The 26,614-nt window shown below is 44.4% G+C and overlaps 1 protein-coding gene across 1 annotated transcript in view; it reads left to right on the plus strand.

The window, feature by feature from the left end:
* STXBP4 (syntaxin binding protein 4) overlaps positions 1-26,614 on the plus strand; it is a 136,031-nt gene that overhangs the window by 57,855 nt on the left and 51,562 nt on the right. The window contains exons 14-16 of the mRNA XM_081849703.1: positions 4,485-4,601; positions 6,105-6,154; positions 9,216-9,349. Coding sequence (XP_081705829.1) covers positions 4,485-4,601; positions 6,105-6,154; positions 9,216-9,349 — 301 coding nt within the window. The remainder of the gene's footprint in view (positions 1-4,484; positions 4,602-6,104; positions 6,155-9,215; positions 9,350-26,614) is intronic.

Consider the following 26,614-nt stretch of genomic DNA (forward strand, 5'->3'; position numbering starts at 1 on the left):
ATCAATTCTTTGGCGATCAGCCTTCTTTATGGTCCAGCTCTCACTTCCATACATCACTAAAACCATAGCTTTAACTATACGGACCTTTGTTGGCAAGGTGATGTCTCTGCTTTTTAAGATGCTGTCTAGGTTTGCCATTGCTTTTCTCCCAAGAAGCAGGCGTCTTTTAAATTTGTGACTGCTGTCACCATCTGCAGTAATCATGGAACCCAAGAAAGTAAAATCTCTCACTGCCTCCATTTCTTCCCCTTCTATTTGCCAAGAGGTGATGGGACCAGTGGCCATGATCTTCATTTTTTTGATGTTAAGCTTCAGATCATATTTTGCGCTCTCCTCTTTCACCCTCATTAAAAGGTTCTTTAATTCCTATCATTAAGGGTGCCTTATTAACTCTCCCCCCCCCCCCCGAAATCTGCAGGAGCTGTCCACTTCTAAATCAATGCCAGTGGCTTGGAACAGCATCTAGGGACAGGTTATATCTCCACTGTCAGCTGAGGCCCTATCTTTAGAAGTTAGTGAATGTCATGGACCAGTACGAGGAAAAGCAAACTCTGTCCATTACAGTGGCGAGGCAGTTCATTTATTTGTAATTCTGAGGAGCCCTGTTTAAATGAACAAAAACAACATTATTATTTACATGCTGCCCATTTGACTGCCACTCTAGGCAGCTCCCAATAAAATATTTAAAACATAATAAAACAACCATTAAAAACTTCCCTCAATAGGACTGCCTTCAGATGTCTTCTAAAAGTTGTGTAGTTCTTTATCTCCTTGACATCTGATGGGAAGGTATTCCACAGGGTGGGTGCCACTACTGAGAAGGCCCCCTGCCTGGTTCCCTGTAGAAGGCCCTTGGAGCTGGACCTCAGTTTCCAGGCTGGACAATGAAAGTGGAGACTCTCCTTCAGGTATACTGGCCCGAGGCCGTTTAGGGCTTTAAAGGTCAACAGCAACACTTTGTATTGTGCTCAGAAACATACTGGGAGCCAGTGTAGGTCTTTCAGGACCTGTGTTACATGGTCCCAGTGGCCACTCCCAGTCACCAGTCTAGCTGCCACATTCTGGATTAGTTGTAGTTTCTGGGTGACCTTCAAAGGTAGCCCCACGTAGAGCACATTGCAGTAGTCTAAGCAGGAGATAACTAGAGCATGCACCACTCTGGCGAGACAGTCTGCAGGCAGATAGGGTCTCAGCCTGCGTACCAGATGGAGCTGGGAGACAGCTGCCCTGGATACAGAATTGACCTACATCTCCATGGACAGCTGTGAGTCCAAATTGACTCCCAGGTTGCATACCTGGTCCTTCAGGGTTTTTTAGGACCAGTGTTATATGGTCCCAGTGGCTGCTACCAGTCACCAGCCTAGCTCCCACATTCTGGATGAGTTGGAAGTTTCCAAGTCACCTTCAAAGGTGGGGCTGAAGGGTGGGAAGAGAGGGAAAGGGCTCCTAGATGCTGTGTTCACACAAACTAGCACTCCCATATGTGCCCAAGGATGGCCTTACTTTAAGTTTCACAGGGAGTATCTGATTTGTGAACTAGCCTGTCTTGCAGTATAGCGTATGCACCTCTGACACACTGGGTGCAGAAGGCAAGATGGAGGCGATCAATATTAATTCGAAAATATTCACTCCACATCTGCAAAGAGTCTCTGTGGCTAAAATAGCGCAGGTTTGGGGAGAATGAGTCACCTTTAATCACCCCCTGCATTGTGCTGACTTTCTCTGAGGTCACAGTAATTTCCCTGTGTGTGGCTTCATTGATAAAAGATTTGACATAATGCGTGGAATAAAGGTAAAATTTATTTGTACAAAATATATATCTTTCTGCTTCTGTTCAGAAGAGCAGAAAACTGCACCTCCATTATTACATCCATCAAACCATGATTTCTTACATCCCTTTGTTGTGTGCCCTGTGGCTTTTTATTTTTTTTAAGAGGAAGAAGTGGAAATTATATAAAGTGGAAATGCAGCTGCTGTGTTGTCATGTAATACATAATTTCAGGGAGAAACGACACACGTTACTGCTGCATGCCACCAAAAGCAGTATCGTGATATCCATTTCTTCACATCCTTAATGTGCCATTATCTGCCTTTTCCTTTTCCCCACCAGCTGCAGCCAAAGGTGTGGAAATTTATAACATTTGCAGTATGGACTACATCAGGGTGACTAACTGGTTCATAGGTCGTTGCACTCCAACTCCCATAATCCCTGGCTATTGACCATGCTGGCCGGGGTTGATGGGAGTTGTAGTTCTGCGATGCCTGCTAGGCTGTGCTTCCCATTCATCCCGCCCCCCATTAAACCAAACGTGTATTTGGTTTAATGGGAAGAGAAATACACTTTTTCCTATGTTCACTTACCGTGTTACAGACCTGAACTTGGTTAATTTTAAAAAGACCTATATCTCAGAGGCAGTTTCCTTCGGTTCCTCATGTTTTGCAAGGCAAATAAAAAGTATATAGTGGTACCTTGGTTCACGAACTTAATCCATTCCAGAAGTCCGTTCTTAAACCAAAGTGTTCTTAAACCAAGACGTGCTTTCCCATAGAAGCGGGGAAGATGTTCTGCTTCCAAGGCAAAGTTCACAACACAAAACACCTACTTCCGGGTTTGCAGTGTTCTTAATCCAAGTTGTTCATAAACTAGGTAAAGGTAAAGGGACCCCTGACCATTAGGTCCAGTCGCGGAGGACTCTGGGGTTGCGGTGCTCATCTTGCTTTACTGGCTGAGGGAGCCGGCGTACAGCTTCCAGCTCATGTGGCCAGCATGACTAAGCCGCTTCTGGCGAACCGGAGCAGTGCACGGAAACCTTCCTGCCAGAGTGGTACCTATTTATCTACTTGCACTTTGATGTGCTTTCGAACTGCTAGGTGGGCAGGAGCAGGGACCGAGCAATGGGAGCTCACCCCGTCGCAGGGATTTGAACTGCCGACCTTCTGATCAGCAGGCCCTGGGTTCTGTGGTTTAACCCACAGCACCACCTGCATCCCGTTCATAAACTAAGCTGTTCTTAAATCAAGGTACCACTGTAACGGACATTATGATTTGGGGTGGGAAAGCAAAGCCTTCTTTTCCCTGTGGTCCCCAGGGACAATGGGCAAGTTTAGGCGCATACCCGTGACAATAGCATCCCCGGTTACATTCCATTTTCCTCTTTCTGCATCTTATAAACGCACTGAACTGCATCCAGGGGCCAGCCATGGACATTTTGCTGCTTGAAGGATTAGGTGGGACCGCCACCAGTACGATAGTAAGGGGAAAGCAGCCACTATTGCACCCGACACCAGCAGGCTAGCTTAAGGTGCACGCACACAGCTGTGTCCTCCCAGCACCTCTCCAACAACACCTCTCCTTCTCCCAGCATCCTCCACCTGAGGCAAGCAGCTCAGTCTGCCTCATGGTAGGGCTGGCATGCCTGTCAATGAGTAGCTGTACACATGCTGTAAAGGATTCCCCCAATTCTTTTGTGGGCAAACCACAGGCAGGGATCTCCAAACTCAGCCCTCCAGATGCTTTGGGACTACAACTCCCATCATCCCTAACTAACAGGACCAGCGGTCAGGGATGATGGGAATTGTAGTCCCAAAGCAGCTGGAGGGCCAAGTTAGGGGATGCCTGACAGAGAGTATGACCTCTGGCATCCCCGTCCTATGCAGACCCCTTTTCCTCTCCCTTCTGCCTGTCTTAGGCATTCTGTTAGTTGTGAGATAATAATTGGGTCTCATTAAGGGCACGTGATTTACTCTCTTTTTTCCACTTCAGATTTTTATTTATTTATTTATTGTGTATAATTTTCATTAGATTTTCTGTTTTACAATTCAAAATATTGATTTAAACAACCTTAAAATATCCATGGCTTCCGTTGTTCTTTTTCCGTGGTCCTTTTTTCAAATCATAAATCCCTGTGTATTTTACATAAACTAAACCATTCGGTATTCCATTATTTCATCCACCAAAACTTGTTCACACTGTTGAATTTAGCTTAATGCTGCCAGGGTTTTCATGTGTACACAATCCCCCCCCCCCATATAATCAATAAGCATTTTCCAATCTTCTTTAAACATATGTTCTTCTTGTTCTCTTATTCTATATGCTAGGTCCGCAACCCAAACCATTCAGCATTCCTTTATTACATTGTGATTTACTCTTTTGATGTTCTCTTCCAGTGGCCTGAAAGACTTCAAGCCCATTTGTCCCCTCACAAACCTAAAAACGCGCACACCCTTTGTACAGTACCCACAATTTGGACCAGATCTTGATACAAGGAGTCCCCCATCTACTCATTCTTGTAGAGTAGACTTTGCCAAACTGTTTCTCTCCGGATGTTTAGAACTATAACATGCTTCGAACTATGCTAGCTGGGAATTATAGTCCAAAACATCTCTTGGGCACCGACTTAGTGTAAAGTTTTCCTGGCCTTTCCTCGACACCTCGCTTCCTGTACGTCTGGTTTGGTGGCCTACCTGAATTTCTTGTTCCTCAGGACTTCATCCAAGATTTAAGGAAGAGGATTACAGTGCTCGATTGCCAGCTGAGAAAATCCGAAACTGCCAAGAAGTTGTTTGAGGTGGCAACTGAAAAGCTGCTGCAGTTTGTTGAGGTAAAGGCACTTTTGGCAACTTCCTTCTCCTGAAAGGAGCAAGGCGTGCTGATTTATATTCATTTTTTGTTGGGTGTGCGGTTTGTTTTGTTTTTTTCGTACCTCAGATCTGACAGTTGGAGCCAAACACAATAAAAGTCAAGAACGAATTCATCATCTGTGGTTTGCAAAGTCCAGATTTAAAACAAACTGCTGTGGCAGGGCCTCTTTAGAAGTAGTAAATCTGTAGCCAGAAATTTTGTGGTGAGCAAAGGAGGGCTTTATTGAAGGACAGCCAGAACATAAACATAGGTAGTGTGGTGTGTTTAAAAGTTACTTAATTACATTAAAGATTTCAAAGCAAAATCTACTAGTAGATCTCTGGGTCGCTTTCAGTAGCTCCATCTCCCAGCTATTTAACAAAAGGAACCAAATGACTTTTCCCCAGACGAATTTGGCTGTTGAAAGAAATAAATACAATGAGTGGACTCTTGTGTGAGATGACGCTCAGTCCAGCTCTGATACTGAAAGCCAGCTGAAGGATGTGCACCGAGGAGCAAAATTATTGAATTATATGCCTTTTGCACCTGACTCTGACATGAAGCCCTTGGGTTTCTAGCAATAAAGAAAAGAAAAGTACCGTATTTTTCGCTCTATAGGACGCACTTTTCCCCCTCCAAAAATTAAGGGGAAATGTGTGTGCGTCCTATGGAGCGAATGCAGGCTCCTTGGCTTCAGCGATAGCAATGCAAAGCCTCTGAAGCACAGAGGGAACGCTCCCGCCATGCTCCGGAGGCTACGCGTTGCTTTCACGGAAGCCTGGAGAGCAAGAGGGGTCTGTGCGCACGGACCCCTCTCCAGGCTTCAGGGATAGCCACCTGAAGTCTTTGGAGCGCAGCGGGAACTCGCGCTGCGCTCTGAAGGCTTCGGGTTCCTTTTGCTGAAGCCGGGAGAGCAAGACTCTCCTGGCTTCAGCAGAGAGGGAGAGCTGCGCAGCGCCCCTTCAGCGAAGTGGGAGGAGAAATGGAAGGGGCTCCATTTCTCCTGCCGCTTAGCTGAAGGGGCGCTGAGCAGAGAGGGGGAGATTTTTTTTTTCTTGTTCTCCCCCTCTAAAACAAGGTGCGTCCTATAGAACGAAAAATACGGTAGATCCAACAAGCCAGAAATCTGCTTGCCACTGGTTTAGATTCAAGCCACAAGTATAATGTGATGTGGGCAGAGAATGTCAGCTAGAAGCTGAATGCCGCCTAGCTTGTGTTGATGCAGCAGTTGATTCCAGGCCCTTGTAGGATCAGGCTACTCATCTTCAAGAAAGCAACTTGAAAATCCAGCAACCATTAGGATGAACAACAACTTTGCTACCAATTCGAGTCAGATGTGAATTTCAGCCAATAGGGCAAAGCTCATCTTAAGTGCAAGGTACACAAGTCTCAGTGTTTCACGTTTAGCAACCTATTAAGCAGAGAAAAAGATGATGCTGTAGCAAACTTTCTGAAACCGTATTTCTTAACTATCTGCCAACAGGTTTTGCCGGAAGTGCTGTTGGATACCTCTACTTCATTGACCAATTTAAGGTGAGAAAACCTAAGATTGGTATGTGCCACTGCAGCTTGTTTAGTGAAATTATCCTAAGTACGTAATAAATATTTATAAATAAATATAAATACATACCGAAACACTTCCTGAATCTTACAATTACTATTTCTGCTAGTCACCTCTTGTAGCGCTTTCGGTTTGCATGACTTTTATCATCTTTATTGCATTAATACTAAGAATGTCCTGTGTGGCAGGACAATTAGTCGTGCTTTTTTTTAAAACCCAGAGTAAAATGAGGCTGGGAAACAGTGACTTGCCCACAGCCGCACAACTGAGGCTGTAGTAGAGGGGGTGCTTGACCCCAGTTCTCAGTTTTGAGTCTAGCTAACACAGGCGTCCCCAACCTTCGGGCCTTCAGATGTTTTAGACTACAATTCCCATCATCCCTGACCACTGGTCCTGTTAGCTAGGGATCATGGGAGTTGTAGTCCCAAAACATCTGGAGGGCTGCAGGTTGGGGTGCCTGAGCTAACACCTGTTCCTTTTCAGGAACGTTGGAATTACAAATAAAGCCACCAGTTTGGGGTTTAAAAAACCCATTAATGACCGCTCACCACGTATTAATAGAAACCTAAGAGTTGGAAGAATGCTTGCAGGCAATCTTTGTTCCATTCCAGGCAGTGCTCCAGCCAGTGGACAAATGGAGTGGGGAGCTGCTAAGCATAGATGACAGGAACCCCAAGTCAATAGCCCCAGTTTTGTAGCCAGTAAGTCAAGCCTAGACCGGTATAAAGTAAGCAGCACATAAGCGGCACACAAAACGCTACCAAACCATTCTACGTTCTAAATCTTATATTAATGATCCAAAAATTGAGAGAGCTATGTACAAGATCTACTACAGAAGCCACAAACAGAAAACTCATTCAAATTGTGTCCAAAAGGAAGATTCAGTCTTTAAAGTTCCTTTAGCCAGGCTCCTGTAGATATCAACAAAGGTAAGTTTGATCAAACAAAGTGTTGGCGATGTTGTGCTCAAGGGTTAGATATCAACGAGGATAAGTTTGATCAAACGAAGTGTCGGTGATGTTACGCACAAGAGTTAGACAGGGTGCTGCCGTTTGTCACCTGTTTCGCGCATGAAGAGTCTCGGGCTTCTTCAGTAAAATCTCTCACGGTTTTGATATATTAATATTTGGGGGGGGGGTTGGTTTTTTTTTGGTTTTGATATATTTATAAACATTCAACTTCATATGCTAAGTTCTTTCTTGACTTAAGCATTTATTCATTTACTAGATCTTGTACATAGCTCTCTCAATTTTTGGATTATTAATATAAGATTTAGAACGTAGAATGGTTTTGTTTTGTTTTGTGTGCCGCTTATGTGCTGTTTAGTTTATACTGGTCTACTACGAGAACTGGCAGCTTAGGTTCATTTCTTCAGTAAGTCAAGCCTAGCAGAATTGAGACCATATCAAAGGAAGGTGAGGCAAAGCAGAAGTCCATGCCCAAAAGATCAGCAGGACAAGTAGCACCTTGGAGAGCTCCCAAAGCTGCTTTGGCTAGTTGCTTGACTGTCGCTCAGAAAACAAATCAAACCAGCCTGAGGCTTAAGCAGGACAGCAGCTTCCTCTTAGCAGCTAGGCCCACTCTTGTTGAGTGGATCCTCTACTCTTAAAGGAGCCCTGCCAGTTTTAGGGGCGGTGGTATGGTGGCAGCCAGGTTTTGCTATGAGCTCTGAGCTGGAGTCTGAAGGAAGGCAATATGACCTCTTCAGGCTGGAGGGGCGCTGGCATCATGGGTTCTTCCCATGTTGAGACTTCAAGGAAATGAGGGATGTCCAAAGATGGTTGTGAGGGCAAGTCTTCCAGGGAAGTTGAAGGACATCCTGCACCACTAGGGTCTCTCACAACTTCCCAACTCATGTGCGTCTTTGTAAAGTCAGATTGCAGGATGCCCCCACCTCCCCTCCTTTCTCACGCTTTAAATTGATGCAAGCCGCTTTTGGAGCAGACATCTGAATCGCGGAATAACATAAATGAATAAATTTGCAATGAATGGACCTATGGCCCTTGGGATGCAAAGCATGTTCATGCCACCGGGCTGTGGCCCTTTTTCTCCCCCTCTCCCCCCCCCCAAAAAAAAACACCAACCAGAAGGTTCTAAATAGCCAGGGTTCATTGGATTTAGCTGCCCTCCCTGTTTGTGTTCAGGACATACCCAAAAGAATGGCCGCCAAATACCGAATGGCCATAGAAACTCATTACAACTCCAAATGCCAGTTGGAAGGGATTCAGCCAAGAGTGAGTGCTTCTAGGGGCCCATTCCAAAGGACCAGAATGTATTTGTGTAGTCCGATGGAAGGAATCAATGTCTCTTTGCTTTCTTTATTATTGCTATTGTTATTATATCGCAATGATCTGCCTGGGTTCCATCACATTCTGTGTGGCTTCCATCACATATAGAAACATAATGAAATGTCAAACATTAAAAACTTCCCAATACAGGGCTGCCTTCAGATATCTTCTAAAAGTTGTGTCGTTCTTTATCTCCTTGACGACTGATGGGAGGGCATTCCACAGGGAGGGCACCACTACCGAGAAGGCCCTATGCCTGTAACTTCACTTCTCGCAGTGAGGGAACCGCCAGAAGGCCCTTGGAGGTGGACCTCAGTGTCTGGGCTGAACCACTGGGGTGGAGACTCTCCTTCAGGTATTCTGGGCCAACACTTTGAATTGTGCTCAGAAGCGTACTGGGAGCGTACTTCCATATAATTGCTGCCATTCACTGACAGATGGAAAATAGTAAAGCACTGTGCTTGATGACAGTGATGCAGTGATGTAAAGCCTGCCCTTCAGTACTCATACTGAGTGGTTTGGCCTTCACACACACACACACACACACACACACACCATTAGCAGTTTCCTAGTTAAAAATAAAAAGCTATGTTGAAGGCTCAGAACAGTGCATTCTTCTAACTCACTCTCTTGACTTCCGTTGCAGCATAGTTATAGCTGAAAATGATCATGCATTCAATGCCATGTGCAAGAATGCTGCAGTGTTGCAACTATAACATGGCCATTTTGTGTGTGTCTCCTTCAGTGACAGCAAAGCCACATTCTCCTCGAAAACACTCATCGCACGCCTGGGACGGAATGGACGCACTCTGCCAGCATCTCTTGCAGCAGAAGCTAAGGAACTTACTAAATCTGTCCGTGCCATTCTAGAAGCAGAGTGTGAGTCTTAAATGTTTTTCCCCCATTTCTCTCTCTCTCTCTCTCTCTCTCTCTCTCTCTCTCTCTCTCAAGAAAAATGTTTGGCTAATTGTGGGTTGTGCCATGCATCCAGTGTGCGGTTTGTCAAAAGGAAAAGAAAATAGCAATCAGTGAGATGTTCAAAGGGTGAAAATAAATATAGCAATTCAGGTAATTCTAGTATTTGTGCTTCGGAATTAAGAATTCGGTTATTGAAATAGAAAACTGCTGATATGGAATGCAAACACCCGTTCCGTAATTGTGCCTATTCTAGGGAGCAGTATTGTTCAACGCGTGCAAAGCAAGTGAAAGGCAAAAGGTTGAGAAGAGCAACTTGTGATGAAAATGTTGAGATTATATAGTGCTTTCTGAACTGGTCAGATGATGGTGGCTTCAGAATTAGCAGTGACTAAAGCTGCATGGGACATCTCTGCAGCTGTCCTTGTCCTTGAAGTGTGGATGGTATGGTTATAAGATTATTGTCAAACTTCCTGACCAGTCGTCTTCTGTTTCCTTGAAGCAGAGGTGTGATCTTGAGCGAACGTGAGGCAAAGGAAAAATGTTTCTGAGATACTCAGTGCAGTCTGAAATTGGTCACCTGGAGTGAGCCTGAATTGACCCCAGGTGACCAGGTGTCCTTTTCTTTGCAGCTCACCTCCAGCATTGGTCTTTTAACACCAAAATATATCCTTTATACATGCCCAGTCCAATAGCAAACAAATTTTCGGTGCCTATTTGTGAACGTTGACTTGTGGGCTGCTGTGGCTTCCTGAGTCTTTTCTCCCATGAATAAATCGCCAGTCAGCGCTTTGTTATCTGCCAAAGTTTTATTTTGGTGGGCTTCTGACACACCTTGAAGGGACAGTCAGTGAATGAAAACAACGAAGAGACTTAAGGCTGTGTGATATTTACAAAGCAATCAAACCAACAATGCATGCTTGATTGCTAGATAGGCACATGATAGGAGCTGAAGCTCACAGAGTTTTCCTGTAAGTTTTGCTAGAGAGGACTCCGAGAGCCACACCCACTGTCTGTAGCCATTCATCATCTTCACCTGGCTGAGCACTTCCTCTTTGCTCTTTCACCTCATTCCAGCAATGTAGAACAATTCAGAACCCCATTTCAAACCAGACTAAAGTGTGTCTTTGTAACTGGATTGCCATTTTAAGCTTGCCTGAACAAAACTGCCATTATCTTTTACTCATCAGCGAGCATTCTGAGTGGGTAAAGGTTACTTTTAGCTTTTACAAGGTTGTTTTTGTGAATATTTTTTTAAGGGGGAGGAAAGGGGGAAACACCAGGAGAATCCAGTCTGCCTTAAAGCATCCTGGATTACTTAAGCTCAAAGGCTAAAACTAGCCTATCTAAGCTTCCCTTTAAAGCTGCAAAGGGATGGCACTCTGCTGGACTCACAAACATGAGGAAGGAAGGATAATATCTAATAAATATATCCTCTCCTAGCAACTATAAACATCCATAAAATGGCACCTTAGGCTGCCAGATTAACTGTGCTGTAAGCTTTCGTAGGTAAAGGTAAAGGGACCCCTGACCATTAAGTCCATTTGTGGCCGACTCTGGGGTTGCGGTGCTCATCTCGCTTTATTGGCCGAGGGAGCCAGCGTACAGCTTCCGGGTCATGTGGCCAGCGGGACTAAGCCGCTTCTGGTGAACCAGAGCAGTGCATGGAAACACCGTTTACCTTCCCACTGGAGCAGTACCTATTTATCTACTTGCACTTTGACGTGCTTTTGAACTGCTAGGTTGGCAAGAGCAGGGACCAAACAACGGGAGCTCACCCCGTTGCGGCGATTTGAACCGCCGGCCTTCTGATCGGCAAGTCCTAGGCTCTGTGGTTTAACCCACAGTGCCACCCACATCCCTAGCTTTCGTAGACTAGTGCCCATTTTGCCAGAATCTTCTGTCTACCCTCTCTTGTATGGACTAAGACATTTGAAAAGTTGATGGTTGTATATAAAGTCACTATAGCCACCTCTCCCCCCCCCCCATGCAACAAAATGCAGTGTCTTCCCTTGGGTGTGGGAAGCAGCTTATTTGCAGGCTTCTCATTGCTAGGTGCGTGAGCTTCGGTTTAAGCTACGTTGCCATAGCTTCCGTAGCTTTGTTTAACAAGCTAGACCAAATTAAGAGGTAAGGGAGAGAATGGGAATGCTTAACGGATAAGCAGTGCTCTTACCACAAGAGGCAGTAAGAATAGCAGGAGCCACTGCAGAATTCTGGAAGCGGTTATCATTGCTCATAACTCTGTAATGTTCAGACACTGTTGTTTCAAAACAGGGGCAGGCAACCTTTCATGAGCCCCACAATGCCGTCAGGGTTGGGCTTGGATTCATGGGGTCAGATGGAGGAGGAATAGGAAGAAATGAGGGCAGAGGGCTGGAGGGTAGGAACCAGGGTTAGAGGAAAGATGGTCTGCCCTCTCCAGTGTGAAAGCCAGAGTGTTTGTTGTGGGGGAGGAAGGGAAATGAGAATGTTAGCCGCTTTGAGACTCCTGAAGGGGAGTGATAAAGCGGGATATCAAATCCAAACTCCTCCTCCTCTTCTTCTTCTTCTTCTTCTTCTCCACCCTGACTACCCTAGTTTGGAGAGGGAAGCAGAGATACCAGCTCTCGCCTCCAATCCTTCTGCAGATTAGATAACGGCTTAGGACCGCAATACCTCAAGGATCGCCTCTTTCCATATGAACCTACCCAGACCCTGAGATCATCTTCTGAGGCCCTCCGTGTGCCTCCTCCTTGAGAGGTCCAGAGGGTGGCAACACGAGAACGGGGCCTTCTCTGCAGTGGCTTCCCCAGGGAAGTTCGCCTGGCACCATCATTATACACCTTTATACACCTGGTTCCTTTTTAACCAGGCCTTTGGTTGACCTGATCGACATCCTATACCCTTTTAAAATGTGGCTCTTTGGGGGGGGTATTGGGTTATTGTTTTTATTTTGATTTTATATATTGTGATCTTTTCTGTGAACCGCCCTGAGACCTCCAGGTGTAGGACGTATATAAATTCAATCAGTCAATCAATCAATCAATCAATCACCTCAGTGAGAACTGGGGAAAGGTCTTGATCAGTTGAGAGGGGATACTGAACATCTGGCAGCAGTGACTGAACTAGAGGGCATGGTCATGCCGCCCAAAACCAGGCAGATGAGGACAGCCCCACCCCGATAGAGCTCACACTTGTAAGTCCAACATTCCCCCAAGGGAAGAGAGTCTAACAAGTGAGTCACCCCGTGTCGTCGTTAAAGGTTTGGCAGGGGCGTGGAGAAACTTGTTGGGACACTTTGGTTACTTCTGCCCAGTTCTGAACTACTTGCCCTGCTCCTGAATTTCTGAATCGTGACTCCTGAGCATTGTTGCTGAGCCTGTGCCATTACTTTCCTTAACAAAGGTCTATTTCTTATGCGACAGGCCGGAGGCTCTGTCTGTGTGTTTTGGGTGGAAACCAGGACACAACCTGGTTGTGACCTGTCCAGATATTTTTGGACTTCAGCTCCCAACATTGGCTGTGCTGATGGGAGCTGGGAATGTAGCAACATCTCGGTGGCCACAGGTTGCCAACCCCTGTTCTACAGAGGGAGGGAAAAGTGAAGCATGACAAATTAATATTTCTCTGAAAAACAAAGCAAAGGCGCACACAATTTTAATGAAGTGTACACTTAGCAATAAACATTTTACTTAGCAGGTGCCTAAAATAAAATATCCTTTGCTGTCCAACTCTTCTGCTAGCTGATGCCATCTTTGTGCTGGCAGTTAGGAAGGCATAGATTGCAATGGCAAAAAATATTTATTAAATTTTGTTTGACAATAAATATATATAAAAACATATCAATTTCAGATATCATCATTTCATAAACATCCTTGGACTTCCTCACGCCTCTTGTTCCTACTCTCTAGACTCATAAGTTTTACCAGCAAATTATTAACTTAATTTAGTTTATCTAATTAAAATTTCCCAATATTCAAATCTCAAATTTAATCTTTTAGATTTCTTTTGTCAAAGGTTAATTATAGGATACCATTTATCCACAATTTATCTTATTTTTCAATTACATTGACTTTTATACATAAAGGTTATTAATTTGTTAGAGCCTTGATGTTACAGATCTTACATTTTTCTTAACATTCATACAGTTTACAATGCTTTTGCAAATAGTCTTTAAACTTCTTCCAGTTCTCCTCCTCCAATTCTTCTCCCTGGTTTCGGATTCTGCCAGTCATCTCATCCAGTTCCATATAGTCCATCAGTTGCATCTGCCATTCTTCCAGAGCAATGGCTTAAGAATAATATTTTTAAAAGCCTGCTTCAGGGGGAAAAAACTTCCACCCTCCCAAAATCTGAGTTTTTCAACTAAAACATGGAAACTGGGGAACACTGGCAAATGTTGGTTGAAGGTATTTCGATGGAATGAAATCACTTATTGTTACCTTTAATGTTTCTTTAACATGTTTCCCCTACAATTTAGCTGTTGCGGATGTTGTTCTGAGAAGTGTGGCCAATTCTTGGTTCTAGCTGTTCACAAGTCGCTCAGCATTTGAGGCAGCTGTAGTGGCAGCATTTCTGGAGAGAGAAGTGTATAATTTGCCTTTTCAATTAGCTCCTCCCCCCCAACCAATCTGTACTAAAGTCATAATAGTAATTATCTGTTCGCTTTAAGTTGGGAGAGAATAGTTAATTGCACTCATATTCTAGAGTCAACTGAGAGAAATAATAGTTGACCTCGATTATTCAAGCAGGATGAGTTTCCCAACTTGCTGAAGGACATAAGCGATAGCAAAAGGTTTACAGGAGACTGATAATTCTGCCAAAAAAGGTAAATTCTATATAATACAATCCCTTTAAAAACTTGGTTAAAGCAAGATGCAGGCCAACTAGTACTTCCATAAGAAAAAATAACTGAATATTTCTTAATACAGTGGTGCCTTGGTTCTCAAATGCCTTGGTACTCAAACAACTTGGAACCCAAACACTACAAACCTGGAAGTAAGTGTTCCAATTTGCGAACCTTTTTCGGAAGCCAAACATGCTCCATTTTGAGTGTTACACTTCCAATTTGAATGCCACACTTCTGTTTTGAATGTTACACTGAGGTCTATCTGTTCTTGCTAATTATTTTGCATTTTTGTGGCTCTTTTTTGTTGTTTTTGTGACTGTGTGGAACACAGTTCAGCTACTGATTGATTGATTGATTGTGTGACTGCAGTACATTATTTATTGCTTTCATTTTATGGATCAGTGGTCTCGTTAGATAGTAAAATTCATGTTAAATTGCTGTTTTAGGGTTTGTTTTTAAAAGTCTGGAACAGATTAATCCATTTTGCATTACTTTCTATGGGGAAGCGTGCCTTGGTTTTGGAATGCTTTGGTTTTGGAACGGACTTCCAGAGTGGATTACATTTGAGAACCAAGGCCAGATTCTTATGTCCCTTTTCAACATGGCAAAGTCATGATTGCTAGGTGACTGTTACTTAGTCCTGGTGTGATGTCCCAAGATCTAGACACCAGTTTTCATGGTTCTACCACCACAGATAATTTTTAATGAGTCCAGAAGCTCCCAGAAAGAGCCCAAGTCCATTGAATCTGCTTTGAAGAACACCTTGATTCTCTCTAAAGTGGTTCACTTCACTTTGGGATTAATCCGAACCAAATACGCACCACCGCAGTAAAATGCACTCAAGTTATATCTGGAATGTGATACCTGCAGAAACCTCTGTAGCTGTGGTGGTGGAAAAGGAGACGCACTCTACAAAGTTCTGAGTCCTTACGGATTTAGCTGTGCATGCAGATTCAATGCACTCCAAAACCTCAATAGCTAATATGATGGATCATAAGGGAAAATACACTCCCTCAAGACTGCGTAAAGCTTCAGTTATCAGAGATTCTGGAAGAATATGATGTTTACGCAATATTCAGTGCACCTTTTGTTTTCGTTGTGACCTTGCTGAAATTTTCAGCGTCACTAGCAGCTGGGTGGAAGAAAGCTGCAAATGCTTTTACAGTACAACGGCAAGGCCAGGAAATTTGCTTTGAAACATCCGCTGGCAAAATTGTTGAAAGGCTGATGTCTTAAACTCAAGAATAGGAAGTGAATAGCATGGCTGCTAACTTTCAATGCCAGAGTGGCTAACAGGGGAAATAATATACCTTCTTCCCTGGATAAAATCCAACCCTCACTCATTACGATCCATACTCGGAATATTACATCATGAAATTAAGACAGCCATGATTCAACAGATGTATGTGCGTGGCGCGATCGAGCGCTTCTGTCCATGCACGAAGCGCACAGATTGCTTCTGTGCGTGCCGAACCCAGAAGTAAACACTTCTGGGTTTACCGTGTTAGTAAGCTGAAAGTCCGTAATGAGAGCGTAACACAACTAGGGGTACCACTGTACCAGTATTGGCCCCCTACACTCATAAGTAGCATCCCTGCATATAAAAAGTAGAGGATAATTTGCCCAGCCTACTCCGAAATCCTGATCCCTGAAAGGCGATTCTGCACTGAAACCATGTCATAAGGCTTTGAGGTGAGCTCTTGGTACTCTTCCTGAAGGAGCGTCTCCACCCCCATCGTTCTGCCCAGACACTGAGGTCCAGCGCCGAGGGCCTTCTGGCGGTTCCCTCATTGCGAGAAGCAAAGCTACAGGGAACCAGGCAGAGGGCCTTCTCGGTAGTGGCACCCGCCCTGTGGAACACCCTTCCACCAGATATCAAAGCGATAAACAACTACCTGACATTCAGAAGACATCTTAAGGCAGCCCTGTTCAGGGAAGTTTTTTTTTTTTTAAAAAAAAAATTATTTATACAAAAGAAAAAAACACACACAAAAACACAAATACCAAATTACACACAAATTACAAAAATAACCATAGACACATTTTTTTTTGGCAAACAATAAAACATCTATTGGTCTTAACACTAAAGACTCAACTTCCCGTCTATTCCATATTTCAAATTCATATTACTTATTGCCAATACACATTTTTTTCATAATTAAACTTATTCTCAATAAATCTAATTTTTTTCTATCTACCTAGCAACTATTACTGAAGTTCCTCGAATGCTGCAACAGAATTTAAACTACTATATTTATTTTTCAGATATTCTTTGAAAACCTCCCATTTAGAAACAAATTCCTGTTTTGATTTATTCTTTATTTTTTCTGATAGACCATCTAATTCGGCATATTCTGTCAGCTTTTGGATCCAATCTTGTATAGAGGGGATTTCATTACTCTTCCATTTTGCTGCGATCAAAACTCTTGCTGCCGCCGTCGCATATAAAAAGATACCCTTCTTCTTTTGTGGAATATCCAAATCTGTTATTCCTGTTCAGGGAAGTTTTTAATGTGTGATATTTTAGTGTATTTTTGGTTTCTGTGGAAGCTGCCCAGAGTGGCTGGGGAAACCCAGCCAGATGGGCGGGGTTCAAATAATAAATTTATTATTATTATTATTATTATTATTATTATTATTATTATTATTATACACACTCACAACTCCCTGTGTAAGTTGTGACAGAAGGGAAAACTAAAGGTGTGTTCACACAATCACAGTTTTCATGCAAGTTGTTTCCTTGCAGTCTCTTCCCAGTGGTCATATGCCCCATAATTTATTTAAAATAATAATCCTGCACTGCCATGACTAGGCAACCAAACGGAACTCATTGATAAAACCAGGCTCCGTGTGAATTTTCATTGTGGGGTGTCAGAAGAAAGACACCTTAAATTGGAAAATAACAATGTATAAATTCACCCTAGACACTTTCTCATTAGGATAGCCATCTGAACAGCTTGCTAAACACGTTCTGTGTTCAGAACGGATTGTCAGGCGCTGACTCTATTTGTTTTCTAGGCAGGAAGCAAAATATAATGGGAGTTATAATACCTTTCAGTAACAGCGCTTTCTGGACATATTCCTGTAATTTTCTTATCCTTCAGAATTACTATAATTTAATCTTAGGTTTAGGTTCAGTGTAGATTATCATGAGATATGAAAACAAGTATATGAACTTTCAAGGTGCTGAATACACCAGCTAGCTCATTTGGTTAGAGCATGGTGCTGATATTGCCAGGGTTGCAGGTTCGATCCCCTTACAGGACATCTGCATATTCCTGCAATGTGTGTGGTTGGTCTAGATGATCCTCAGGGTCCCTTCCAACTCTGTGATTCTATGTGACTGCCTCCTTGAGGGCTAGAGCAGTCCCTGCTGTCCTAAAGACAGTAGTCAATCCTCTGCTGAAGAAGGCAAATGCATGGTTCCTTTAGTGTGAAAAAATTACTGCCCTGTCTCTGTTTTGGGGCAGGACGGTGGAGCGAGTGGTGGCTGGACAACTCCAGGCAGTGTTGGGTGATAAGCACATTTTTCCATAGTCAGTGGATGGGAAGAACACTGCCCTGCCAGATTCCCTAGACCTCTCAGTAACATTCAGTGTTTTTATTTATTGAATTTCTATACAGTAGTACCTCGGGTTAAGAACTTAATTCATTCTGGAGGTCTGTTCTTAACCTGAAACTGTTCTTAACCTGAGGTACCATTTTAGCTCATGGGGCCTCCCTCTGCCACCACGCCGCCGCCACGCAATTTCTGTTCTCATCCTGAAGCAAAGTTCTTAACCCGAGGTACTATTTCTGGGTTAGCGGAGTCTGTACCCTGAAGCGTATGTAACCTGAAGTGTCTGTAACCCGAGGTACCACTATACCATCCTACACCCAGAGGTCTCAGGGTGGTTCACAGAAAAGATCACAATATGTAAAATCAAAGTAAAAGCAATAACCCAATAGGTAAAGGTAAAGGGACCCATGACCGTTAAGTCCAGTCGCAGATGACTCTGGGGTTGCGGCGCTCACCTTGCTTTACTGGCCAAGGGAGCCGGCGTACAGCTTCCGGGTCATGTGGCCAGCTTGACTAAGCTGCTTCTGGCGAACCAGAGCAACACATGGAAACGCCGTTTACCTTCCCGCCAGAGTGGTACCTTTTTATCTACTTGTACTTTGACATGCTTTCGAACTGCTAGGTTGGCAGGAGCTAGGACTGAGCAATGGGAGCTCACCCCGTGGCGGAGATTCGAACCGCCAACCTTCCGATCGGCAAGCCCAAGGCTCTGTGGTTTAGACCACAGCACCACCCGTGTCCCAGAATAACCCAGTAACACCCCCCAAAAAGAGACTCATTTTTAAAGTGTATAGGATGTCAATCAGGTCAACCAAAGGCCTGGTTAAAAAGGAACGTTTTTGCCTGGTGCCTAAAGATGTGTAATGAAGGTGCCAGGCAAACTTCCCTAGGGAGAGCATTCCACAGATGGGGAGCCACTGCAGAGAAGGCCCGTTCTCGTGTTGCCACCCTCTGGACCTCTCAAGGAGGATTCACACGAAGGAGGGCCTCAGAAGATGATCTCATGGTCTGGGTAGCTTGATATGGAAAGAGGCGGGTCCTTGAGGTATTGCAGTCCTGAGACGTTTCATGCTTTATAGGTCAAAACCAGCACTTTGAATTGGGCCCGGAAACTAATTGGTAGCCAGTGCAGTTGGACCAGGATCAGTGTAATATGCTCAAACCACCTTGACCGCTCAATTCTGCACTGGCATCAATGGTGGTATCTTCTGGATCAGCTGTGTTACCTTTAGGAGACATGGTGCTATGGTTTCTCCACTTCAGACGGGGGAATATTTCAAAAGATGATGCTAGGGGGCTTCTGTTCCATCTCATTGCCAGGGTGGAAGAATCTGCTGTGCATCCACTCAGCTATGTTAGGTCTCGTGATGTCTAATCCGCGAACATGACCTTTCTTGTCCCTTCAGGGTTCTGATGCATGTCTCATCCACTCAAGCAATATGGCAAAGTCCATGTTGATCCTATGGTAGTCTGTACGTCAGACCTGTGCTGGGTGAGATATTATGGAGTTAGCACAAGCGCCATAACTAATAATAGAAACCTGATCTCTTTTCCGTGCATTGCTTTCTGCATTCTTGCAAGAAACTCACAGGTAGATGTGTCCTTGTGTGCTGCTGGTTACAAAAAGGTGAAAGGTAAAGGACCCCTGGATGGTTAAGTGCAGTAAAAGGCGAATATGGGGTTGCGGCACTCATCTCGCTTTCAGGCTGAGGGAGTCATTGTTAGACCACAGCGCCACCTTCTCACCTAAAAGCAGAGTTATCAGACTGAAGTGCGGGTGGCGCTGTGGTCTAAACCACTGAACCACTTGGGCTTGCTGATCAGAAGGTTAGTGGTTCAAATTCCTGCAACAGGGTGAGCTCCCATTGCTCTGTCCCAGCTGCTGTCACCCTCACAGTTCAAAAGCACACCAGCGCAAGTAGATAACTAGGTAGCACTGTGGCAGGAAGGTAAATGGTGTTTCCGTGCGCTCTGGCTTCCATCACGGTGTCCCATTGCGCCAGAAGCGGTTTAGTCATTCTGGCCACATGACCCGGAAAGCTTTCTGTGGACAAACGCTGGCTTCCTCGGCCTGAAGCGAGACGTGCACTGCAACCCCATAGTCGCCTTTGACGGGACTTAACCGTCCAGGGGTCCTTTACCTTACCTGCAGGTTACAGCATTGGGTCTCAGCAGATGGTCTGCAATTGATAATATGATTTCAAGGCAAGAAGGTGATTTTCAGGGGTTGTGTCAATGTAAATCCAACTTGGATTGGTACGTTTTCTCAGAGATAAAAAGAAGCAGCTCCTCAAGATAGAATTCTGAATGATTAATTGGAGGAGGCTTCCATCTTCTAAAGCAGTCCCAATGAAAAATGGCTAAGCGTCAATTGAGCGCCTTCGCTTATCAGATATGGGACTTGTTTCCTTATTCTGTGTCCACAGAAATATATAAAGAATGTGTTCAAATGTTGCCAGGTTTTCACAACATGTCAGCAAAGCTTGGATCACAGGAGCAGAGATACATTATGACAGGCTAATTTGATTTGTTATCACAAATCTGATTGCACACATACACACACACACATATATATGCAACATGTTGCATCACTGGAAAGCAATAGAGAATTCTATCAGCAGCTCACACTTTTCCATAGTCAATAAAGGTAAAGGGACCCCTGACCATTAGGTCCAGTCGTGACTGACTCTGGGGTTGCGGCGCTCATCTTGCTTTATTGGCCGAGGTAGCCGGCGTACAGCTTCTGGGTCATGTGGCCAGCATGACTAAGCCACTTCTGGTGAACCAGAGCAGCGCATGGAAACACTGTTTACCTTCCCGCCAGAGCGGTACCTATTTATCTACTTGCACTTTGACGTGCTTTCGAACTGCTAGGTTGGCAGGAGCGGGGACCGAGCAACGGGAGCTCACCCCGTCGCAGGGATTCGAACCGCTGACCTTCTGATTGGCAAGTCCTAGGCTCTGTGGTTTAACCCACAGTGCCAATAGCTCTTGACTATTTAGGAACAAAGATTCTGTTTGAGATGAGGAGGGTGATGGAGGGAATGCAGATGGAAATGTTCTGCCACGTTCAATTACTTCCAGCAGGCTGCGCGAGAAGTCATGCAAAAGAAACCTTTAGTCCTAAATGCAGCTGAAGACTAACATCTGGTTGTGTCGACTCTAATAGGTAGGAATTGGTTAGAAAGCTCTCGGGCCAGAGGGTGGATCCATTTTCTGAACCTGGAAGTTAAAAATAGCTGCGCAGAGAAGGATTTAAAGATTGAGCATCATCCCTCTGGGTTCATTCTGACTTGGGAAACATTCCAAATATATGTACAAGCTCAGCTGAGCCTGAATCTGAGATTAAAGAATTAAAGCATCCCAAGCTTTTTGCAGAGTGATGGGGGAATCACCGTGAAGCAGAGTTCGTAGTAAAACATCTCGGCCTTTAAGAGTGCATGTCTATACACATCAGTGTGGAAGTTAGCTCTGTTGAGTTCAATGGGGTATACTTATAAATAAATAATTTGTATTATTTACAGTATATGCCTTTGATCTGACTGGGTTGCCCCAGCCACTCTGGGTGGCTTCCAGCACAATAATAAAACATAATAAAACATCAAACATTAAAAACTTCCCCATACATGGCTACCTTCAGATGTCTTCTAAAAATCACATTGTTGTTTATTTCCTTGACATCGAATGGGAGGGCATTCCACAGGGCGGGCGCCACTACCGAGAAGGCCCTCTGCCTGGTTCCCTGTAACTTCACTTCTCACAGTGAGGTGGCCCTCAGAGCTGGACCTCAGATATAAATCCTATTTATATCCCACCTTTTTTCCGGGTGGGATTCAACACGAATTAAAACACAACAGATAAAATACAAAAAGCTAAAAACTTATGAAAGGTAAGCATCGAACAGTAATTAAACTCTACAGAATTAAAACAGTATGAAAAAAACCAAATCTATGAAAATACAGATAATAAAAAACATCAAAGCACTATTAAAGCACTTTCTCTGTATTTTAACAGTCATTTCCCAGAGACCTGTCAGAATAGGAGCCTTCACTTAACGATACATACAAAGTATATATTTTTAGGATCCATAAGCGTGTGTAGGATTGCCTGGACAAATTAATCCAGTGTAGAAAAGGATACTAAGCCCTATATCCTTTGAAAGGACAAGCCAGGATCAAGGTGCTACCACAAAGAATCGCTAAGTGTTTTGGGGCAGGTTTTCTCATTAGATTCTCCCTCATTCCAGTAGTTGCTGTTCCACCTTTCCAAGTGAGAGCTCAGCTCAGGTTGAGACATCCCCACTACCTGCTAATGAATCTGATTATTCATCAGCAGAATCTTCTAACACCCTTTGTTATTGTTGTTCACAGCTGTCCTAAATACTGACATGGGAACGCCATTTCCCCTTCCCGTGGAGACGACGTTGCTGGCTGGGAGCAAGCCCTCCCCCCACACACGGGACAGGATAGCCCCTGTGCCATTGGTTGGTCCTCAGCCATGTCATCCTTAGGCCGTCCAATCCAGATGGTCCGGGGGCGTGGCACGGGCTATTTAAACTACCCGCGGCCAAGGATTCACCCCTGTTTTCTCCCTGCTCGGTCAGTTCTCCTGCCCTCCCTTCCTTAGGTTAGGCTCTTTTATTTCTTGACCTTGCTATGGACCTCGGTTGGTCACCTTGGTTGGTCACTATCCGTGTATAAGACGAGGCACGTTTTTGAACATTAGTAAAGGTAAAGGGACCCCTGACCATTAGGTCCAGTCGTGGCCGACTCTGGGGTTGCGGCGCTCATCTCGCTTTATTGGCTGAGGGAGCCGGCGTACAGCTTCCAGGTCATGTGGCCAGCATGACTAAGCTGCTTCTGGCGAGCCAGAGCAACTCACGGAAACGCCGTTTACCTTCCCGCCGGAGCGGTACCTATTTATCTACTTGTACTTTGACGTGCTTTTGAACTGCTAGGTTGGCAGGAGCGGGGACCGAGCAACGGGAGCTCACTCCGTCACGGGGATTCGAACCGCCGACCTTCTGGTCAGCAAGTCCTAGGCTCTGTGGTTTAACCCACAGCGCCACCCGTGTCCCCTTTTGAACATTATTTTAGAGTAAAAAAATTTCTCATCTTATACAAGGAAAAGTACAGTAAATGTCATTGCCCTTGAGGTCTTTATTCTTTTTGAGCCCCTTTAGAATGTGCAGTTGAGGGCTTTGTTTTGCTTTGCTTTGGGAGAAATGCGTTTCCTAAGAAACAGAAAAGCCCGAGGAGATCTGTGAGCTTGCCTGCGTCAGGATCTGTAGTCATCACAGCGTGCTGCTTGAAAGACACAGTAAATTGTTCCTTAAATATTTACGGTCTGCGCAAAAGTTTAAAGAGTGAAGTGAACCAGTGCTTTGCATACCCAGGCAGTATAATGCTTTTTAATCCGAAACCACTTAATGCCCACTGCAGTCTTTTCACCTGGCATTCTGCAATCTGAATTCCTTAGGCTGAGCCGCGGTTGATTTTTCTTCATTGGCACGGCTCCCATCAGATTGCTTAAAGCAGTTTACAGGCTACATAAAGCGGAACAGATACTGTACAGTGGTACCTCGGGTTAAGTACTTAATTCGTTCCGGAGGTCCATTCTTAACCTGAAACTGTTCTTAACCTGAAGCACCACTTTAGCTAATGGGGCCTCCTGCTGCTGCTGCTGCGCCACCGCAGAAGCACAATTTCTGTTCTCATCCTGAAACAAAGTTCTTAACCTGAAGCACTATTTCTGGGTTAGCAGAGTCTGTAACCTGAAGCGTATGTAACCTGAGGTACCACTGTACTCGCTTTAAGAAAGAAACGCAAGATGCCATACTATACTATCAGACTTCGGCATAGAGAGAGGAAGAAGAACTTTGCTATAGTGTCTGCTGTATAGATAGATGTCTCTGTTTAAAGCCAGATGCTTAAGCCTAAGTGGTCTTTTAGCTGGTTCTTCCATGTGAATCAAAGGAGTAGCACCTCCTGTGGCAGCTTCAAAAGGGTCTCAGAAAAAAAAAATCCCCCACAATGCTTGGAAGACTGTTCTTCCTACTCAGCTCCTGCTTGCACTGGCTTGACCTCTCCTGCACAGACGAGAGATGCAAAGAGCTTTTCTAATGAGTGAGTGTGTCTCTCTTTATGCTGTTTTAGATATAGCAGCCATTTTTTTGCTACATCACACACCCCTTAGCAGGGGTCTTGCATTATGCCCTATCTCCCACAGCAGCTGTTTTGTGACTGGAGGCCATGGCACTTTCTCCAAATTCGAAATGTGCCCTCTGTCAAAAAAAAAAAGATTGGCAACCTCTGCTGTAGAATAACCTTTCCATGGTAGACTAGGTGACCCACCATCTCTTAAAACCCAGTTTTGCTTAGGTGTAAATGGTGCATTGACGCGGGTGGCGCTGTGGGTAAAACCTCAGCGCCTAGGGCTTGCCGATCGCATGGTTGGCGGTTCGAATCCCCGCGGCGGGGTGAGTCTTTCGGTCCCAGCTCCTGCCCACCTAGCAGTTTGAAAGCACCCCTAAGTGCAAGTAGATAAATAGGTACCGCTTTATAGCGGGAAGGTAAACGGCGTTTCCGTGTGCTGCGCTGGTGCCAGCTCGCCAGAGCAGCTTCGTCACACTGGCCACCTGACCCGGAAGTGTCTCCGGACAGCGCTGGCCCCCGGCCTCTTAAGTGAGATGGGCGCACAACCCTAGAGTCAGACACGACTGGCCCGTACGGGCAGGGGTACCTTTACCTTTAAATGGTGCATGCGCGCGCACACGCACACACACACATATTTTATATTTAAAAAATTAAGTAGCACCTTAGAGACCAACTAAGTTTGTTTTTTGTATAAGCCTTCATGTGTATGCACACTTCTTCACACACATTTTATTTCTCCTTTTCTGTATTTTGAATCTTAAGCTAAAGATAAAGGGACCCCTGACCATTAGGTCCAGTCGTGGCCGACTCTGGGGTTGCGGCGCTCATCTCGCTTTATTGGCCGAGGGAGCCGGCGTACAGCTTCCGGGTCACGTGGCCAGCATGACAAAGCCACTTCTGGCGAACCAGAGCAGTGCATGGAAACACCGTTTACCTTCCCACTGGAGCAGTACCTATTTATCTACTTGCACTTTGACGTGCTTTTGAACTGCTAGGTTGGCAAGAGCAGGGACCAAGCAACGGGAGCTCACCCCGTCGCAGGGATTCGAACCGCCGACCTTCTGATCGGCAAGTCCTAGGCTCTGTGGTTTAACCCACAGCACCACCCGCGTCCCATTTTGAATCTTAGCCACTTGTAAAAACCATGCCTTCTTTCTTTCGCTGCCTGCCTTTGAGGACATTTAGAGTTCTCCGTGAATGCTCAGAGTGTGAGAATTTGAAAGAGAATTGGACAGACACACCAGGCTAGCTTCTTACTGTCAGTGCTTAAAATTGCTATTGCAGTGGCACACACTTGCAAGAGGCTTCCGCTATTTTCATCTTGTCTTCATGTATTGTAGACTCTCCATGTGAACCAGATGTTTGTTTGAATCAAGTCAATCTCCTGTTTGCTACACTGAATGTTTACAGCAGTCATTACTTGCCGTTTGATAGGCCTTTGAAAAGGGGCCTTACTTTTGCTTATGAAACATCAGTTTCCCTTCTCTGTAATTTTCACCCCTCCACGCTCCCCACAAGCTACCTTTGGTTTAGTTGGCTGAGCGATTTGAAAAGATAAGATGTTCAAATACGCAGTCCATCACTGAGGATGCAGCATGGTGTGTGTCGTCTTCACAAAAGCAACATTGTGACATTTCTGTATGCAGTACAAATGCTTGTGTGTGTGTGCATGTGTGTGCATATGTACACGAGTGCACATAAAACTAGAAACTAAGTTTACAGATTGTGGTCTGTAACCGTAATTTCCAATTGCTTGGGGGGTGATCAGATAGCAAAATATGTCTGTGATCTCTCTGCTCTTTCATTAGCCGTGTTCATATGAATGGTGTTTGTGCAGGAATAACCCTTGAACTAAAGGCTGCACACTTACCCATTGTTTCTCACACTTTCTCCGTTGAGACAAAGTTTTGTATCATGTGCAAAACTGGAACTAATGCATCTGTCGATGGCAACATTAAGTGTCCCTAACAAGCAGTGCGCCTCAAGCAGTGAGCGGTTTAGGAGCAGGGCTTAGTTTCTACAATGTGCTGTTTGATTATAGCAGAGCTTTTTTCCTCTGAGAACTGTTCTTTCTCTTCATCTCCATCTCTCTCTCTCTCTCTCTCTCTCTCTCTCTGTGTGTGTGTGTTTGTGTGGTTACAAGGCAGCCCCTCGCTTACTGTCTTGCCAAGTGCAAAGTGATTATTTTAGAGTGAGATTCAGAAGGTGTTTTTTTAAAATTTGTTTAATCATTTTTTCAATACAAACATCAACCGCCAAAGACACATACAACAAAAACCATAATAACAACATAATTTGACAATTCAGATTTGAATACACGGATATACCTATGACTACACCTTTTTAAACAATATTTTCCCACCTTTCTCTCCTCCCCCTACTTCCCACCACAGTCCGCCTTATCGCTTAAATATTCGTTCCAGATTTCTTCATATTTATCCATTCTTATTTTGCGTTGACATGCAATTCATTCGTATGTATCTAATTTTTCCATATTATCTATCCATGTGCTCAATGGAATCTTTTTGTGGCTCTTCCAATTCATCAAAACAAGGTTTTTTTGTTTCTAATATAGCACTGTACATCCATTTATTTATTTATTGACACCTTGAAATCTCCCACGTTTCCGGAATATAATTTAGAATTAAATTCAGTTCCCCTAAATAACAATTTCTTTTTATTAC

The sequence above is a fragment of the Podarcis erhardii genome (assembly GCF_964252035.2).
Source record: "Podarcis erhardii genome assembly, chromosome: 2".
NCBI lineage: Eukaryota > Metazoa > Chordata > Lepidosauria > Squamata > Lacertidae > Podarcis > Podarcis erhardii.